Raw genomic sequence first — 16,707 nt, 5'->3', positions numbered from 1 at the left:
GACTTCTTCCCGGTGCATGTTGGACTCCGGCAGGGCTGCCCTTTGTCGCCGGTTCTGTTCATAATTTTTATGGACAGAATTTCTAGGCGCAGCCAGGGGCCGGAGGGTGTCTGGTTTGGGAACAACACGATTTCGTCTCTGCTCTTTGCAGATGATGTTGTCGTGTTGGCCCCATCAGACCAGGACCTTCAGCATGCACTGGGACGGTTTGCAGCCGAGTGTGAAGCGGCTGGGATGAGAATCAGCACCTCCAAATCCGAGGCCATGGTCCTCAGTCGGAAAAAGGTGGCTTGCCTACTTCAGGTTGGTGGAGAGTTCCTGCCTCAAGTGGAGGAGTTCAAGTATCTCGGGGTCTTGTTCACGAGTGAGGGAATGATGGAACGGGAGATTGACAGACGGATCGGTGCAGCTTCAGCAGTAATGCGGTCGATGTACCGGTCTGTCGTGGTGAAGAAAGAGCTGAGCCGCAAGGCGAAGCTCTCGATTTACCGGTCAATCTACGTTCCTACTCTCACCTATGGTCATGAGCTTTGGGTCATGACCGAAAGGACAAGATCCCGGATACAGGCGGCCGAAATGAGCTTTCTCCGCAGGGTGGCTGGGCGATCCCTTAGAGATAGGGTGAGGAGCTCGGTCACTCGGGAGGAGCTCAGAGTAGAGCTGAGGTGGGGCAGCTGAGGTGGCTCGGGCATCTGTTCCGGATGCCTCCTGGACACCTTCCCTGGAAGGTGTTCCAGGCACGTCCCACCGGGAGGAGACCCCGGGGAAGACCTAGGACACGCTGGAGAGACTATGTCTCTCGGCTGGCCTGGGAACGCCTCGGTGTCCCCCCGGAAGAGCTAGAGGAAGTGGCTGGGGAAAGGGAAGTCTGGGCATCTCTGCTTAGACTGCTGCCCCCGCGACCCGGCCCCGGATAAGCGGAAGAAGATGGATGGATGGATGGATTTTTAAATGTATTTTCTTTAAAATTAGCAAAAAAAAAAAAAATTTTTATTTTTATTGTTTTTTCACATTATCGGCCCGTATCTTAAAATGGAACGTTGCTACTTCCGACTCATTTCGCCAGATCGGGTCACAAATGTTACCTGTTTGTGATAAATAGAGTGTAATTACACCTTTGCCATTAATATGTTTATGAGCAACTGAAAAATGTCAGGGCATGTCAGAACATCTCAAGGACCCCAAAAACATCTTAGACCCCAGAGGGTTAAATGGCCACGGATGGCTGTGAGAAGGGAGTGGAGTGGGTGTGGTATGGCACGGCAGGGATAACTGTCATTGGCCAGTGGCCCATGCATATCGACTGTCATTAAAAATCTATGGTAAAACGTGAGTAAAAAATGCTTGATTTTTTTTTTATAGCTGGCAAAGTTAAAGTATAATGAAATACACTGACACCTTATTTCTGTCCTTTCAAAAGTAACTGAACACCCTGTAATCGAATTATATAGAATAAAACATATAAAATGTACATGTATAATTATAATGTCATTATAAAATATATAGTTGTTTATATACACACTATAAATGCATATATTTAAGAATAATACATTTTCCGCTTAAAAATGTTTTTTTTCCTGTGCATAGCCTCGATCTACGCGCCCATTGAATCCCGATAATAAAGATGGACAGTGACATAAAAATTTACAGTGGCAGGATTATGCAGGGCTCTGTGGAGGTGGAGGACTTCTATCCTCCTGAATCCCCAGGGCTAAATAGAGACAAAATAAATAGCGGTGCAGGTCATCCGCCCTATCTATTTGAACCATTAGCCACTGCCGTGACTGTGGAGGAATACATGGACGAACCGGAGGCCGCTCGGATGGGAGAAGTGTCAGAATGGTAGGTAACTAATCAGAAAAGAACAAAAACCCTTCTGCAGGCAAAAGTCCGACCTGAAATTAGCATAACGTTTTTATTCATAAACGTCTAATTTTGCAACAGATGTGTCCGTGGTGGATGGCCAAACAACCGCCAGAGTCTAGTCCTGGCAGCATCGCGGGGAAAGATATGCATCGCACTTGAACTATTGCACAACGAATACTCGTCCCATGATTGCCTCGCTACTACGTAATATCACAGTTTGACATGTCTGTCATTGGAAAGATCCATGTGGTGTCATGAATAATTAAGAGACAGTGTCTTCTCTTAGGTTATGAATGCTCAGTCTCAATAATTGCACGATGGCGATTTTAAACCCGGAAGACGAAAATAGCGGATAAAAACTCCCCCTACTATTAAATCTAACAGATACTAACATTGTCTTCAATGGTGTTCAACACACCTGCCTCTGTTATAATCTCAGAAAATTTGGTTTAGGGTTTCATGACCCTTTAAATCGAGGAGCATCAAGATGTTTATCAGCCCCGAATCCATGGACAAAAGAATGTCGTTAACCACCCGAAGAAGGGCAGTATAATGGAAGCTATCGCGACGTGCATGCGGTGCTAGTTTTTCCAGCCGCGCCGATGGCTCTGCGAGATGAAAACATCTAAACTTTTCAGAATGCCGCAAGCGCACCGCAGGTCATGTGACAAAAACTAACCGATCACCTTCGGCCTTTCCGTAACATCATCGAAAGCTCCTAAAGAAATCCTAAAAGATTAGGATCCTAAAGAAATCAATAGGGCCTTTACCCTTTCAGGGCTTGGGCCCTAATAATAATAATAATAATCCTTAGGAAAACAATAGGGCCTTTGCCCTTTCAGGGCCCTAATAATCCTTAGAAGAACAATAGTGCTCTGCGCCCTTTCAGGGCTTGGGCCCTAATAATCCTAATGAAAACAATAGGGGCTTGGGCCCTAATTAAGCTAGAGCAATTTAATAGAAATTAATTTGTTATGTATGTGTATTAGACATTTGTCAAATGAAAACATATTGGAAACAGTAGCCTTACTGAATGTTCACTGAATAAAACATTGCACGACAAATACAAAAAGTGCACGTTTAGATGGGTAAAAGATACACACAAGCGATAAATATATTTGTCAGATTAACATTTCAGGTAGGCCTACCACATGTCATTCATGCAAGTAACAGCTATGTTTTACACATATTACAACAATTCAGATACCACCATAAAAATCAGTAAGACATTTGTAAGAAAATACCCTAAACTTTTATTTAGTGTAACTAGCAACATGAAAAGCTACAACATACAGAACATGGTGACTGACTCAAAACTCGTGGACCACATACGTCCTACAGAGCTACTTTGTACATGGTCAAATTGTTATAACTTTGTCCACGTCTATATATAGCATTGAAAAAGAACAGTTAAATTAAATCAGTTTATTTGTTAAACATTCCCATCAGATGCTGCTTTGTATTTTGTTCAGGCTTACACATGATTATATAACATTTTGGTGCAAATATGCAGAATAGTAAACCAAAGCTTGAAGCTAAAATGGCAAATATCTCCACGGCTACAGTAAATTTTCCAGGAGAACTGACATAAGATGGGATAAATGTGATCCATACAGCACAGAATATAAGCATACTGAATGTGATGAATTTGGCTTCATTGAATTTATCAGGCAGCGTCCGAGCCAAAAAAGCCATCATGAAGCACAAGACAGCCAGTAGACCAATATAACCCAGAGCAGCTGAGAAACCTATAGTAGAACCCAGACTGCACTCAAGAATGATCTTTTCTTTGTAATATTTCATATTTTTGTAGGGAAATGGAGGAGATACTGTTAGCCACAGCACAGAGATAAGAACCTGTATAAGTGTAAAGGCAAGAACACTGAGTCGTTGTTGTGAAGGCCCAAACCATTTCATGACATTACTTCCTGGAAGTGTAGCCTTGAAGGCCATTAACACCACTATTGTTTTCCCCAGAACACAGGAGATACAGAGGACAAAAGTGATCCCAAACGCTGTGTGTCGCAACATACAAGACCACTCAGTGGGCCGACCAATGAAAGTAAGTGAACAGAGAAAACACAGAATCAATGAGAAGAGCAGGAGGAAGCTTAGCTCTGAGTTGTTGGCTTTTACTATGGGGGTGTCCTTCTTGCTGTAAAACAGGATGGCCACCAGTACAGTCAATCCAACTCCAAACAGTGAGAAAAAGACTAGCACTATACCCATAGCTTCTGTGAATGACAGAAATTCGACAGCCTTTAACACACATGTATTTTTCTCAGCATTAGACCAATATTCCCCTGGACACTGCTTGCAGTTATTTGAATCTGGAAAGAAAAGTATGAAGTTACAAACAAAATGAAAATAATTGTATTTATTTACTCTTTGCTAAGACTTTGCATGCCAAAACAGCAAGAGAAGGGAAAGACAGAGATGGAAATAATCATAAAAAAAAAAAAGAAACTGTATCTTTGGCTACCTTCAAATCATTTGTTTTCTCATTTTCGTATTCTAAACAAAACAAAACAAAACAAAAAAAACATTAATTTATCATATATCTGACCCTTCTCATTAACATAAAAACTTATATTTTTGTCATATTTTTATTTTCATCACACTTTGTTCTAATCTGCCAAGTGGAAAAACACTAAAACCAAAATGGATAAACAGCTTGAATATTCGATCTCTATGGGTGGGAATAAATGGCCCTTTCCGCTGATTGCTCAACCAAAGATCAAGCCGTGTTGTCATCAGTTCTTTTCTCCATACAACAGAATAATTGTTACAATTACTGCACAGAGACAAGAAGGTTGAGGATCCAAATACAGTATTTAATTAAAGGGTTATCCACAATCGTAATCCAAATCCAGGCAAGGGACATACACTAACAAACAATAACAGTTAAAGGTAGTGATGGCAATTTAAAAAAACTGCTCCATGAAGCTTCGGAACCTTTACGAATATTTTGTTCCGAATCAATAGTTCGGAGCGTGCATCAAACTGCCAGAGTAACGTGATTTCAATAAAAGAGGCTTCATTACGTAAAAACTATTTCGAAACATTTCGAAACACTTAAAAATTTCAATGGTTCCCAGCTGGGGGCGATGATCTCTGTCAGCCCATTAATCATGAAGAGTCACTGAGAACTAATGAACAAGTGTCTGTGAGTTTTACCTGATCTCTGATAGTAAAATGATTAAATGTTCCCTTTCGTCCTGGGAACTCCGACGTGTCGTCGGGGGAGTTCCCTGACGAATTGGGATCACGCTAGGGTGCCAATTGCCTTCGAGATAATTAAAAACGAGCCAATGGACATTGGCATGCAAGATTTGCATTCCGCGACCCGCCTACCAGCGCGGGTATAAAAGGCGGAAGTAAACATTGCATCAGTGCTTTTTGCTTCGGAGCCATCCAGTGTGTCTCTCAGTGAGCTGCTGTTCTTTGCCTCTGGTTAAAAAATAATAATAATCAACAAGCCATTATTTATTGATAGAATAATCATTCTAGAGATGATGGCGCCATTATGTGTGGCTTGCCGTCTGTCACTGTCATTGCTGTGTGTTTTTCTGTTTGTTTTGCTTTTTGCCCGGGATGTCGACTCTCTACTGGTGTATGGTATGGATTCCTCTTTCTGGAAGGAAGATCCTCTGGTGCTGGTGTGACAGCGCTTCAGCAACCATCGCTTCTCGTGGCTGGCTGACATTTTGTCCTCTTTAAAAAAAGAGCCGTTATCACGGCTGGTGGTGGGTGAGTGCAGCACACTGGCTTGCAGTTTCCCCATTGTGTCTGCCGCGGTGGTTCCTGTGTGCCTCGGCACGTGAACAGAGGGCGTTTTTTTCCTAAAAGAGCATCACAGGTGTTTTGCGTCCTTTTCAGTATGTCATCTCATCCGTGCTTTCTGGGTGTGGTTGACTTTTCACTCAGGAAGATGGTCATAAACACTGCCTCTCGTGTTTATGGCACACTGGGGCAGCGTTTGTGAACGAGTCATGTTCTCATTGTGGGAACATGACTCTGGCGATGCTGCGTTCTAGACTAAGATACCTGAAATATGGGGGAGTCCCTTCAGCGATTCCCCGACCTAGTTCGTCTGCCGGTTCAGTTCGGCAGGCGGCTACTTCTGTGAATCCTGTTGGTGAACGGATGAGGATCTCAGTGCAGAATGTCCCGTCTGGTAAAAGATCCTCACGGGCTTCTCACTCCTCTAGTAGCTCGTTCCCATTGTCTGTTCCGGCGGAGCCGCCTTGTGCGGTCCCGGTTGTCTCCCTCGGGGAGCCGTCTGAAGACCAGATGTCGATCGCGGCATTGGAGGGAGAGCGGTCATCTTCCGGTGATGACTCAGCGGGACTACCCCCTTCGGGTGTGGTGGCTTCGGCTGAGCCGGATCCGGAGATGGCTGCTATGCTCAGACGGGCGGCCGCAAATGACGGGCTCACGTGGAACCCTCCACTGGGTCCCGAACCTTCACGGTTGGATGATTAGTCTCTTGGAGTGGGCCGTGTTGCTGCCCCACAGTCCGCTCCAGTACCATTCTTCCTGGAAGTGCATGAGGAGTTGAGGAAGTCTTGGCTGGCCCCTCTGGCGACCAGACGTAGACAACCTCGCCCCTCCTCCCTCACCACTCTTGATGGAAGAGCGGCGCACGGGTATGAGGGAATCCCCCCAGTGGAGTGGTCTGTCGCGATGCAGCTGTGTCCGAAGATCGCTTCCTCCTGGCGGGGTGCCCCTTCACTCCCCTCCCCCGCCTGTACGTTTTCCTCTGGTCTGACCTTATGTCGCCTCAAGGGGTTTCTCAGACACAGGCACGTACTGGTCTGCACGGACAGCACTGCGACCTTTGCATACATCAACCATCAAGGTGGTCTATGCTCCCGTCGTATGTCGCAACTCGCCTCCCACCTCCTCCTATGAAGTCAGAAGCATCTGAGGTCGCTTCGTGCCGTTCATGTTCCAGGGGCGCTCAACCATGTGGCAGACGAGCTCTCACGGCAGCCCCCAGGAGAATAGCGACTCCATCCCCAGGCGGTCCAACTCATTTGGAGTGTCTTCGGAGTCGCACAGGTAGACCTGTTTGCCTCTCCAGACACGACCCATTGCCAGTGGTTTTACTCCCTGACCGTAGGAACACTCAGCACGGATGCCCTGGCTCACAGCTGGCCCCTGGGGCCCGTGCAAATATGCGTTCCCCCCAGTGAGCCTTCTTGCACAGACACTATGCAAGGTCAGGGAAGACGAGGAGCAGGTCCTTCTAGTGGCGCCGTAATGGCCCACCAGGACTTGGTTCACGGAACTCATGCTCCTCGCGACAGCCCCTCCTTGGCCGATTCCTCTGAGGAAGGACCTTCTTTCTCAGAGACGGGGCACTCCATGGCACCCACGTCCAGACCTCTGGAAACTCCATGTCTGGTCCCTGGACGGGACGCGGAGGTTCTAGGTGGCCTGCCACAGGCAGTGGTAGACACCATCACTTCCACTAGATTCCCCTCTACGAGGCGCCTCTATGCGTTGAAGTGGAACCTGTTCATTTAATGGTGTTCTTCCCACCGGGAAGATCCCCGAACTTGCCCGATCAGAGTTGTGCTTTCCTTCCTGCAAGATGGGTTGAAGCGAAGGCTGTCTCCCTCCACCCTCAAAGTCTATGTTGCCGCTTTAGCCGCAGATCACGATGCAGTAGAGGGTAAGTCGTTGGGAAAGCATGACCTGATCATCAGATTCCTCAAGGGTGCTAGGAGGTTAAACCCACCTCGTGTTTTGCACCCTGCACCCCCTTGGGACTTAGCTCTGGTACTTAGAGCTCTTCAAAGTTCTCCATTTGAGCCTTTGTCAACAGTAGAGCTTAATATCCTGTCCATTAAGACAGCGCTCCTGTTAGCATTGGCCTCTTTCAAGAGTGTAGGGGATCTGCAGGCTTTTTCGGTCGACGAATCGTGCCTAGAGTTCGGGCCGTGCCTTTCTCACGTTGTATTGAGACCCCGGCTCGGATATGTGCCCAAGGTTCCTACCACTCCCTTCGCGGATCAGGTAGTGAACCTACAAGCGCTGCCCCAGGAGGAGGCAGACCCAGCCCTAGCTTTTCTCTGTCCCGTCCGCATACTGCGGGTTTATATTGACAGAACACAAAGCTTCAGGACCTCAGACCAGCTCTTTGTCTGTTACGGAGGCCAGCAGAAGGGGAAGGATATCTACAAGCAGAGGTTAGCCCACTGGCTAGTGGATGCTATCACTCAAGCGTATGTGTCTCTGGGTGAGCCTTGTCCCCCCGGGTTGCGTGCTCACTCTACCAGAGGTGTTGCCGCTTCCTGGGCTTTGGCTCAAGGCGCCTCGCTGACAGACATCTGTAGAGGTGCGGCCAGGCGACACCTAACATGTTCGCTAGGTTCTATAGCCTACGTGTGGAACCTGTTTCCTCCCGAGTACTCGTTACGGCCAGTGGTGCGAGTGATTAGGTTGTGTCGGCTTGCTACGCCACTCCGCCTCTCGGCAGGATACGTTCATCCTTGCTCCGTTGGCGCCCTACGTCGGTGAACCTGATGAGTTCCTCCATCACCCATTCCGGCGCCTGGCGTGACGGACAGCCCGGCGTCAGGTCTGCTACCTCTAGTAAGGAGTTGCTAGTAGACTGGGTGTTTTCAGTGGTCTGATATGGGTACGGTGACCCATGTTGCCACGTGCAGTTCAGCCGTATCTTCCCTTTGACAGACTCGTTCTGGGTTGGGGCAAGCTTCCCAGTGTTATCTAATGTCCACTGTGCGGGTCTTGCGGAACAGCAGTGTGATTCCTAGCTAGCTCCCGCAACTTATCCAAAAAGAAACTGCTGCAGGGTAGCTTAGCTGGGCGTTGGAAGGGGCCAGCACCATGCCGTTTTATTAGAGATCCCAATTCGGATTGGGATCCCTAATAAACGTTATTAGGAGTTCCCAGGACGAAAGGGAACGTCTGGGTCAACAAATAAGTCAATCTGTTAATGAATGAGTCATTTAATGATCTGTGACTTTGCTTTAGAAGTTTAGCTGCCAGCAAAAAAAATGTAAACATTGTTTTGAGTAATATTAAAGGGATAGTTCCCCTCAAGTCATCCTTAGGTGTATGGCATTCTTCTTTCAGACGAATACAATCTTAAAATATAAATTTCAACAAGAGTTATATAAGAAAATGTCCTGACTCTTCCAAGCTATATAATGGCAGTGAATGGCCATTTCTGTTTTGAAGTCCATAAAAGTGCATCTATCCATCATAAAAGTGCTCCATACCGCTCCGGGGGGTTAATAAAGGCCTTCTGAAGTGAAGCGATGCGTTTGTGTAAGAAAAATATCCATATTTAAAACTTTATAAAGTAAAATAATTATACGGATTCCACTAAAGTCTAAAGCGCAACTTATGTGAGTAATGCAACATTCTGCTGATATTTACGATACGCCATGACGCACTGGGCTACTTCTGACGTCATAAGTTGTGCTTTAGCCGTAAGTGGAATCCGTATGTTCTTTTGGCGAAAGCTAGTTATTTTACTTTATAACGTTTTAAATATGGATATTTTTCTTACACAAACACATTTCTTTGCTGCAGAAGGCCTTTATTAACAGTGTGGAGCACTTTAATGATGGATAGATGCCCTTTTATGGACTTCAAAACAGAAACGGCTATTCACTGCCATTATAAAACTTGGAAGAGCCCAACTATTTTTTAATACAAAACTCCGATTGAATTTGTCTGAAAGAAGAATGTCATATACACATAGGATGACTTGAGGGTGAGTAAATCATGGGCTAATTTAAATTTTTGGGTGAACTATCCCTTTAATACTCAATGTTAATGAAATACACTCAGTCTATTAGTCAAAACAACAGTCAGGACTGCTGCTCTGCACTTCAATACAATGTAAATAAGCTACATTCTTTCCACACTGTCCAGTTGTGACAGCAGATATGACGTAAATTAATGTTTAATATGGTAAATTAATTTCACGGCACGCAAATTCATGTGTAGGCAGAAGAACTATTTGTGGCTCTGCCCCGGTATGGTTTGTGTCGAGCCATTCATTAGTCTGGTTGTTTTATGAGAAATAGATTAAGTGTCCTTGCAGTGGACGAGATAAGAATCCATACAACTGTAGCAGATAATTTGTCCTACTATTATTCTGTTGCACGGAACTGAGAAAGAACTGATGACAGCACGGCTTGATCTTCACTGTAAATACATTCTCCTCGCTGTCCAGTGCGTTGTGCAGCTGTGGGATACTGTGTGTTCACCCCACCGCCGGTGAGAGTGTCAAAATTCGCTCTGGCTGCCCTTCCAACAGCGCTGTAGAAAGATTTGTGGACGCTCTGACGTAGATCGAATTGGGAGTTGATTGGGATTTGTGCAGACTGACCACAAGTAGGGTATAACTTAACCTTGTGAAATCTTTTAAATCTGACAGTAAGAAATTGATCAATGGAAAGAACCTAATAATTATAGTTACATGATTGCTAACACAATAAACCAATTAAAAGCCATTTGTGTGGTATGTCTTTTGTGTTCTTTTGTGTCGCCAGAGCTCACATTGAAAATGATGGTCTGAACGCACAGCAGGCTTGTGCACAATTCAGAATTGAATTGAGAATGACTCCTCAAAAACAGGATCTAGATTTACAATTTGAATTTGAATTAAAGGAAGCAGAATTGGAATTCAATAAAAATTCTAAGAAATTCATATACATATTTTAAGTGAAGTGTTTAACAATGAAGCTTTACAGTATATGTCAGATATGATTGCATTATGCATTTTGTGTTATCTGATTACTTTGAAATGAAAATAACATTGGAACAAAACTAATTAAACAACATTGAGGGGGTAATTTATTTAAAGAATTTGAAAAAATATATGCAGGGTTGAGGAGTGACAAGTTACGTGTAATGAAATTATGTTGTTAAATTACAAAATTAATGTAATTGTATTTAGTTGTATTACTGAGGTAAAATGTGTAATTCAATTAGTTACTAAACAAATTAAAAGGAAATTGCTTTGTATGGATAAAGTAATCGAACCCACATTTATAATGGGTAACTTATAACAGTAAGCTATTACATTTCCAAAGTAACCTTCCTAACACTGAATGTATGTGAGATTCAACACATTCTTTCTGTTCTGTGACTGTGTGGAATTTCTTTGAATTGCCATGAATTTAATTCCACTTCCTGTCATTCAAATTCAACTTCCTGTGGGGCGGAGTCAGTTAAATTCAAATTCCAATTCATGAATTGAATGGAGGCCAAGTCTGAAATTCAGAATTTTGCACAAGCCTGACGCACAGACACAGATTTTGAGATTTGGTCAGCTAAACAAAACAGGTGGTGTGCCAAATATGTAGACTAGGGGTAGAAATGCCATGTAAATTATTATTTAATATGATAAATTAGTATTTCACGGCACACAAATGTATGTGTAGCCTACACAGAAGAAAGCTCTGTCTAGGCTCGTCCCCGGTACGGTTTGTGTCAAGCCATTTATTAGTCTGGATGTTTGATGTGAAAGAGATTAAATGTAGTTGCAATAAACTCTGTAATAATATGAACAACTGTATCAAGTGACTATTATTCTGTTGCTCGGAGCTGAGTAAGAACTGATGACATAGCTTGATCTTTGGTTGACCAATTAGCGGAAAGGGGCGTTTTATTCACGCCCTTGTAGAGATTGAATATTCAAGCTGTTTATCCATTTTGGTTTTATTGTTATTCCAGTTGGCGGATTAGAACAGTGTGATGAAAATACGATCCGAGATTTGTTTATTTATGTTTATGAGAAGGGTCGAATATGTGATAAATTAACGTTTTTTACGTTTAGAAAACAAAAATGAGAAAACAAATTATCCGAAGGTACATGAACCGAAACTGAGAGATGGCCTGGAAATTACCTGTCTCATTGCTGATTTCTCCTTCTGCACATGGAATACAGTCATAACAGCAGACAGGTCTTCCTTTCTGTGCAGCCTTCCTAGTTCCTGGAGGACAGCTCTCACTGCACACAGACCTTGGCTTCTACATAGAAAAATACACTGTACACAATTATCTATTTTTTCTTTGCAAAATAAAAATAATTGTAAAAAATTGTTTTAATTTGTCCATTTCTGAGAACGGTATTTCATACCTGCAATGTTAATTGATGCCAATATGCAATAAGAGACATGCTCATGGTCAGTGAAAATGTTTTAGGAATGAAATTCATTTCAAAGTGCTGTTACAGAAATTCAACATCATTACTACTGTAGTGATAGCCTGGCTAACGCCAGACCCAATTCTCGTTGAGACTTGGGTCTGGGAACCACATGTTCATTTTCTCGTATTTGAGGCGTGGTTTACGAATGCGCCGGCGCCGTTTATTGGGTGCTAAGAGTGTCTATCAAATGCGCCTGTACGTAGCTCATAGCCAATCGTTTCCATTATACCAGATGACGTATGTAGAGAAATGGTTTAACGCCAAACGCTGCTCTTTTTTCTAAATAAAATTGCGATCTAAACTACTTAGAACAATATCTAAGGCTGCATCAAAAGGTAGCTTCGCGTCTGCTGCCATGTTGACTCCATAGATATAAACAAACTGCTTAGTTGTGTCGCAAAGATGTCGTCATCGTCTTGCTGCTCCCTCCCCGTTCTGTGATTGGTTCCCTAAACGAGGCGAAAATCAGGTCCATGGTTTCCAGACTGCCTTTCAGCGAGAATAAAATCACGCTGCGCAAAGGCAGTCTGGGGAAACCCAGGCTACTGTAGTGATGCAATTTTGTTCAAAACTTCAGTAATGCCCTTTGCTGTTACTTTTGTACATTTGATCAAACCTCATTGTCACTTGACCTTTTTGCTCTGAATTTCCAGTGTCAGTAAACAATATAAATCCACTGTATACAATTTAGACCTCAACTATTTTCCTTGTACACTAAGAATGAATGCAATTTTTGTTTTCTAATATTCAGTTTATTCTTGGTAATGTAAATCATATTATCTTATTTGAAGCCGATGTGTTGGAAGTAAAATGTTGACAAATGTATTTCAAACAAAAAAGCTTGTTGAATTGCACTAATTGAAAAAAGTGAGTGAACTAACAATGATGCTAAAAGCCGCATTCTCTAGCAGTCATCAGCACGACTCACACTAGCTGGCCTCCGTTACGCACGCAATCCAAGAGTGGATGACTGTTTATCATAGCAGAAGCACAACAAAATAATGCTTCACAAAAAATAAAGTGGAGATAATTAACGAATGACAAGCACAAAAAATTAACATACAGTACAAAATAGTAATTACAAACAAGAGTTCGTTGTTGCCAACAGAACATTAGCTCCAGACAAACAATAACACCCAGTGTTACTCACGTGTGGAGCGGAATCAAAGCAACCTCCTTGTCTGTTTTCAGGCCTTCCCGCTTAGCTCTCTCCAGTGCTCGAAAGCTTTTCTAATATTAACTCAGGTCCTAAAGCTCTTGCCCAGTCATAATCCTTCATTTTCCAGTGATTTCTTCTGAGATTTTCTTTTTTGTATTGTCTCATCTCGATTTCTGCAGTCTTTCTAAAATCTCCCTTTTGATCGTTCTATCTCCTTCGCTGTCATACGTCCCTAATGCTGATTGGCTAAACACGTTTGTTGTTGTTTGTGTGTCAGTCCGACTAATTTCCAAACAGCGTTTTTCAAATTTCGCTTAAAGCTTTGAATATTTCAATTTAAAACATTTCACACACATTTTCATTATAAAAAAAATTATAATCCATAGTCACCTTTCAGATTTCACTTCCAAAATAGTTTGTTTAAAAATACAACCTATAATATTCGACAGCTAATTTTTAAGTCCATTTCATGGTCCAGTTTCCATAAATTCAGTGCTTCAAATTCGACAGAAAATTAAATCATTACATATTGGGAACTGCAGGAATGGCAGTAGAGTATTGGTGCATAATCTCCATCTGCTGCTAGTTGTCCTCACCAGCAGGTGGTGCAAGCGGGGGTGTTGATGTAGACCAGAGAGAGTCATTCATTCATTCAAAAAAAGCGGATTTGCAGAAATGGAGCAAGCAGTAAGTATATGTGATGATTATCGGGGCCAGTATATGTGAGGAAAAGCTGATTAAGACAAAATCTGCATTTATGTTTAAATCTTCGTGGTTACTTTCCCCGTGTACATGTAAGCAGCTTTCTCTACCATGAACGAGATTATATGATGTACAGATCAAACATTACACCTGAGTCTCTCGATTGTTACGTTTTCTTAACTTTATATGGTGGCGCTGTGCTGCAGTATTAGGGTTTCCCTTATACGTCAAACTTCAGGATTCTCCAGCCGTTGGGACATATAACACACTTAACTTAGCTTAATGGAAAAAATCAGTAATATTAAAAGACCAAACTTAGTATAAACCTTATTGATACGATTCAAATACAGGCAAGAAGATGACCGCAAGTTATGCAACGCACAAAACTAATAATTTCTCACTAAGAATGCTCACATAGACTAATACAATAATAAAAGATAATCTCAGTGTGCACCTTATTGATGAGGCACACTAAATCAAGTTTGAACTACTGAATTTATGGAGCCAAATTTGTAAAGCGAATTAAAATGGACCGAAAATTGCCTGTCAAATATTATACGTTGTATTTAACAGACTGAAGTCTGGAACATGAATATGTAATATTGAATTTTTAATAATGAAAATGTGTGTGAATTGAAACATTCACAGCTTAAATATAAGACCGTGTTGAATTTCAAACCATAAAAATGCAAGTCATAAAATACAATGCATTGAAACACAAATTTTTTCAAAATTTAACAAGCTTTTTTGTTTCAAATACATTTGTCATTATATTACTTTCACAAATGTGGAATCATACAGCATACATCTGTACACGGTTTTGTGTGTCACAATTTCTGTTCTGAATTTGAACTGGTGCAAAGCCTTGAGCAAAGGTGGAGGGCACTTTTAAAAATAACTTTCTAATGTGATATCCTTCAAGCTATTTGTTTAGACGAGTTCAAATGTTTTGACTTTTTTTTCCATACTTTAAACAAACCCTGTATTGATAAACATGTTACAGCCATTTACCTCCAGCTGTCCTCCAGCCCAGATTATCTTGTCAGTGTTGAGCACAAATCGTTGGTCAGGGGCCAGTGAGGCATCATAGTATCCCACTGGTTTAAACTTGATTGATCCATTAGAGTCCTGCTGCCAGTTCACAACTTCATATTGGGCTACAACTGCACCAGTCCTGTCAAACCACACATGATCTCCCATCTTTATGGTGAAATTGACCTTTTTCAGAGCCTTAACCACCTATTGAGAAAAAGGCACAAATTGGTGCAAATTGGTGAATCCTCTTGTTCTCTCCCTTTCAGTCTATCACTCTGTCTATCTTTTTTATGTTATTACCTGCTGTGGTTGTATTTTCAGGTCTGTTTCACAACCCTCCTTTTCTTTGCACTTCAGTAGATTGTGCAGTGAATGAGCCACGGCATAAACTGATTTGTATACATTGCTTGCATATCTTTGTTCAGGCACATCTTCATTGTTGCTTTTCAACACAAGGAGATCTTGATATGCGTTGCAAATTAATTGATATTGAGAAGAATTCCCCTCAGTCTGTGAGCATGGAAAAGCCGTGTCCCAGAATGTTTTTATAACATAATCTGCAAAACCTTCAATATTGTTTTTTTTCACAGCAAACCCCAATGATCCTCCCAGCACATGAAAACTGTTTGGAGTCACCATACTGTTTGCTGTTATCCATGCCTCCACACCAATTACTTGGAGGCCTGTAATGTTCTGAATAATTAAATAATCAAGTAGATTGTTCATTTCAAAATTGGTAAGAAATGCAACAATGACTTTTGCAGTGCCTTTTTTTATTGTGTCTACCACATTTTTGAGTTTTTCAGGCTCTGTTCTCTGGAATTTTACAGAGTATTCCACACAAATCCCCTCCTTCTCTGCTGTATTCAGAAATATTGCCATTCCATAGTTTCCATAATCGTTGTCACTGTTCACAGCTCCCACCCAAGACCAGCCAAAGTATTTGATTATGTATGCTAGTGCTCTGCTCTGATGGTAATCACTAGCGATAGTCCTGAAGAAATAGGGGTAATCTTTCCTATTACTGAGACATTCACATGAGGCTGAGGGACTTATCTGAAATAAGGCATAAGAAAACAGTCAAACAGTCATCAGTATTTATGTCAAACATTAAGTATTTTTGCTCCTTACCACTGGAATTTTAAAAGGTTCTGTAGTTCTGGACAGAATCACTGTGTTGGATGACTCTGTTTCTCCTATGATAGCATGAATAGGAGACTGTCCATTACATCTGTCCCCTGATGCAAATTGTTCACCATTCATTAATGCCATATTTGCACCCATAGAAGATAGTCTTGAACCACAGGTATCATAAATTCGGTAGCCAATAGAAACATTTGGGAGCAAATTTTCACTTCTGTTAATCTCCTCTATGGCAAAGATCATGATTTGAGCCATTCGGAAATCTCTCAGACTCACCCTGTACACAAAAATAAAACCAGAAGGTTAAACAAACTGCATTATTTGCATGATCTGCTATAATGTCCAAAATAGATTTTGAAGTAAAAAACCTTGAGCATGATAAAAGCTGAGGGCTTTGCTTAAACTTAAATGAAGGTAATGTCTCTATGCTGTGGATTGGAAAAAGTGCTCCAATAGTTACATCTCCATCCTTGGATAGCAATGGGTATTTTGGGTCCCCCATCATTCGGCAAAGAGGCTTTTCTGCCTTTGCATGAAGTTGAAAGTTAAACAAGAGTATGCAAAGAAAGACAGACATCCAAAAGACTGAGTTCAACAGTGGCCA

The 16,707-nt window shown here is 42.2% G+C and overlaps 1 protein-coding gene across 1 annotated transcript; it reads right to left on the bottom strand.

The window, feature by feature from the left end:
- Window positions 1-3,291: 3,291 nt before the first annotated feature.
- Window positions 3,292-16,680, bottom strand: LOC307002382 (extracellular calcium-sensing receptor-like; the record flags this gene model as incomplete). The annotated part of the gene is made up of 6 exons (XM_079619963.1): window positions 3,292-4,196; window positions 11,763-11,886; window positions 14,937-15,164; window positions 15,261-16,016; window positions 16,092-16,380; window positions 16,472-16,680. The coding sequence occupies 6 exons, from the start codon at window positions 16,678-16,680 to the stop codon at window positions 3,292-3,294; spliced, it is 2,511 nt and encodes an 836-aa protein (XP_079476089.1).
- Window positions 16,681-16,707: the final 27 nt, after the last annotated feature.

Source organism: Phoxinus phoxinus (assembly GCF_949152265.1).
Source record: "Phoxinus phoxinus genome assembly, chromosome: 8".
NCBI classification, from domain to species: Eukaryota; Metazoa; Chordata; class Actinopteri; order Cypriniformes; family Leuciscidae; genus Phoxinus; species Phoxinus phoxinus.
Note: the sequence above shows the minus strand (reverse complement) of the source record. Positions and strands in the feature narration are given on the sequence as shown.